General features: G+C 45.0%; 1 protein-coding gene across 1 annotated transcript in view; it reads left to right on the top strand.

Moving 5' to 3' along the window:
* Positions 1–3,711, top strand: part of PTDSS1 (phosphatidylserine synthase 1) — a 67,361-nt gene that overhangs the window by 28,688 nt on the left and 34,962 nt on the right. The window contains exon 4 of the mRNA XM_008568291.1: positions 612–736. Within this exon, the coding sequence (XP_008566513.1) occupies positions 612–736 (125 nt within the window). The remainder of the gene's footprint in view (positions 1–611; positions 737–3,711) is intronic.

Here is a 3,711-nt window from a genome sequence, read left to right as displayed (position 1 = left end):
TCAGTCTCGGACAAGTGGCCCTGGGCCACCTCTTGCATTTCACACCTGGAGGACTAAGGTGTCCCCCAGACTGGGCTGTCCACACCCAGCCTTGCCTACCTCCACTCCACTCAGTCAGCTTCGTAAAATGTTACCTAGATCGTCTTATTTCCGCATTTGACTTAAGATCAAATCTAACCTCTTTGCCATGGCTTTCAAGCCCTGACTGTCACTTCAGTGCTTCTGTGCTCCTTTCCCTCTGTCCAGCACCCCAGCCGCATGTTGAGTCTTAGACATTTCTCTTCAGGGACCTACCTGCATGCTGTTTTCTCTGCCTGAATGTCGCATCTCCTCCTCCCCTCCCACCCCCCACACCCTGTGGTCGCTGGTCCTTCACGTCTCAGCTTAAGCATCATTTTCTCAGAGACAGTTTTACTGACCTTTGCCAATGGGAATTAGGGCTGTGTACCAGACTCCCTCATCAGAGAGGATACCAGATGCAACAGGGGTCTCAATAGGCTATGTGACTATATGAATGTCTGATTTTGGCAACAAGCTGTCAGAGTCTCCTGTGTGTTGCATTTTTGACCATTGGATCTCTCCTAAACTTGAGCATTTTGTGTTTTTCTCAGGACTCAGCGTGCTCTACTTCCTGTTCCTGGTATTCCTGCTCTTCCTGAATTTCGAGCAGGTTAAATCCCTAATGTATTGGCTAGATCCAAATCTTCGATATGCTACAAGGGAAGCTGATATCATGGTATGTACTTGTCAGCAGCCTCTTACAGAAATTGGTAGACTCCTGGGTGTAGGAGGTAGTAGACTTCACATTTTAAATTGTTTCTTCTCCATATTTCCTGTGTAGAGATCTAAAAACCAGGTCTCTGGGCACGTTGTAGAGTTGCCTGGTTTTCCATATGGTTTTCCAGGGAGAGTATAAACATTATCGTCAGACATCCTCTGTCATTTGTCAGCTGCAGGACCTTGGGCAAAGTACTTGTTAGTCTGTTCCTTTTCTCATAAGGTGAAAATAGTAGTACAGTACTTATTTGGGGAGGCTACTGTGGACTATACAGAGCAAGTATAAACATTATCGTCAGACATCCTCTGTCATTTGTCAGCTGCAGGACCTTGGGCAAAGTCCTTGTTAGTCTGTTCCTTTTCTCATAAGGTGAAAATAGTAGTACAGTACTTATTTGGGGAGGCTACTGTGGACTATACAGAGCATGTTACCTGCGAGGCTGCTGCGGAGCCTGCCGTGGTTCCACGTGCACAGCAGACCCTCAGTAACAGCGTCCCCCCTGCTCCCCCTGGCGTCTCCCTCAGCAGCTCTGCTCTTGCCCCCTCGACCCTGACGCCATGATCCTTCCCACCTGCTTGCTACAAAGGGGGCAATTGTAATGATTTAGGCCATTTCATTTGTTATTTTTATTACAGCACAAAAAAATTTTCTATTCTTGGCTAAAACTGCTGTGCATTTTGGCTTTTACTGAAGAGACAAGTTGTATGGGAAAAACGAAGTGTGCTCCTCTCCATTCACGGCAAACACTTGTGTGACCAGATGTGTGGGTTTTCCCCACACCAACAAATTCTCCACCTCTCTGGATGCCAACTGGGTGTCCCGCTGTTTAATTCAATTCTGGCACTATCTACCTGGAGTTAACGTCAGACTCCTCCAGTGAAGGGCTCAGTCCCACGAGACTGCCCACATTTCAGATGCCAGTTGCAAGTCCAGTTTGTCCTCTGTACTCCTGACCAACTGGCTACAAATCAGGCATTCCCACGAACCTCCTTGGGCTCCATCCATCATTTGCTATGATGGCTGACAGAACTCAGGGAAACATGTTCACCAATGTATTATAAAGGATATCATAAAGGGTACACCAGATGAAGAGGTGCATAGGGTGAGGTCTGGAAGGTCCCTGAGGATAGGAACTTCTGTCCCCATGGAGTTGGGGTGTGTCACCCTCCCAGCACAAGGTTATGTACCCAGAAGCTCTCCAAACCCCATAGTGCAGGGATTTCTGTGGAGGCTTCATCACGTAGGCATGATCGATCATTAACTCAGTCTCCAGTTCCTCTCCTCTCCCCTCCCCAGAGGATGGAGGTGGGACTGAAAGTTCCAAACTTCTAACCATGAGTTGGCCTTTCTGGTGACCCCACCCCATCCAGGAACCCACCAAGAGTTGCTTCTTTAGAATAAAAGCCACTCCTATCACCCAGGAAATTCCAAGGGATTAGGAGCTCTGTGTCAGGAACTGGGGTCAAAGACCAAAATATGTGTTTCCTATTATATATCACAATATCACACTATTTTATATGTGATGTTGTTCCCTTCCAGTTGCTTTTGTTTTTGCTTTTATGCCTAATATTTGATATAGGTTGAAGAAAAAATCTGATGATGCTCAGGAAAAGGAGAACAGACATTTGGACCACAGACAGGTTTGCTTTGACAAACAGAGAAACAATGTGAAGGGACTTAATAAAAGGTCCAAGAAGTAATCATTCCACCATAGTTGAGATTGGAACAGTGTTTCTAGCTTTTTTCTTTAAACTTTTTAAGGGACATGCTTACAGCAAAAATAAGAATGGCAAAAATTATGTATAAGTCCCAAGGAGAAATGTCTGTTTTGAGATTTCTTACTCTGAGGAAGAGAATAGTAAAGGGTGACTTACTAGTCTGTAATGATGATGATAATGGAGATGATGGTTCTGGTGTGCATAACAGCAGTACTGACTATGGATTGTCTACTTTGCCAAGCCCTGTGCTGGGCATATTCTACATGAGCCTCATGCATGCTTGCTGGGCATTCATATCACCCTTTTACAGAGGAGGAAATAGCAGCTTAAAATGCTAAGTATCTCACTCAAAGCACAAGCTGGTAGAACTCTCTGCCTTCAAAACCTATACTTTTCCTTGGGAGTGGGCTTCAAGTATGTAGTTACGATAAGTGCTTTGGTGTTCACAGGAGGCTTGTGAAATAGAAATTGGAAGACAGATACCCCAGATACAATATTTTCCCAAACAACTTTAATGTTTCAAAGTAAAGTGACTTGCAGGTGGATATACTAGTATGTATCTGTTGATCCAGTTCTCATGGCCAGTAGGAGGAGGTTAAATCAAATAGTGCTCTTGACACCTAGCTTCCTTAGGAATTTGACATCATGGGACATCCAGATGTTGCAATTATAGCCCCCAAATAGCTTTTACAATCTAGTTTTCAAGTATTGGCCAATTCATGCTTGCCAAGCGAAGCACGAGGCTGTGTTCAGCTTGTGGAGGCCTAGCTGGTGCTAGAACAGCCTCATCTTCTCCATCCCTAATCCCATCCCTTTTTACTTCCTTAATCTTTCACAATTCTAAAGACCTGCTGTGGTGGCTCTAGAGAAACACCTTCTGTTTTATAGGACTTGTGGTAAGGAGAAGTTCCTTTATGTAAGACAGAAGTCTGTAATTCACTGGTTCCTAGGGTCACCTACCGTCCCCATTCCTTCATGAATCACCCCTTCCTAATCTTGAGAGATTGGGCCATGCCTGATATTGTACATTGAATCTCAGACTCCCTCTTCCCTTAGAATTAGTGGTATAAGTTGGGGCTGGTGATCATTGAAATTCTATTAGAGGCAGTTTTTTGTGTAATTGGAAAGTTTGCTGCTTTTAAAAATATTGATTCTAGGGGCCGGCCTGGTGGCGCACTGGATAAGTGCGCCGCTTGGGAAGCGCGGTGGCGCTCC

This window comes from Galeopterus variegatus, unplaced genomic scaffold (assembly GCF_000696425.1).
Source record: "Galeopterus variegatus unplaced genomic scaffold, G_variegatus-3.0.2 Scaffold23, whole genome shotgun sequence".
Classification (NCBI taxonomy): Eukaryota; Metazoa; Chordata; class Mammalia; order Dermoptera; family Cynocephalidae; genus Galeopterus; species Galeopterus variegatus.
The sequence above is the reverse complement of the archived record's forward strand: the minus strand, read 5'-3'. Positions and strand labels throughout refer to the sequence as shown.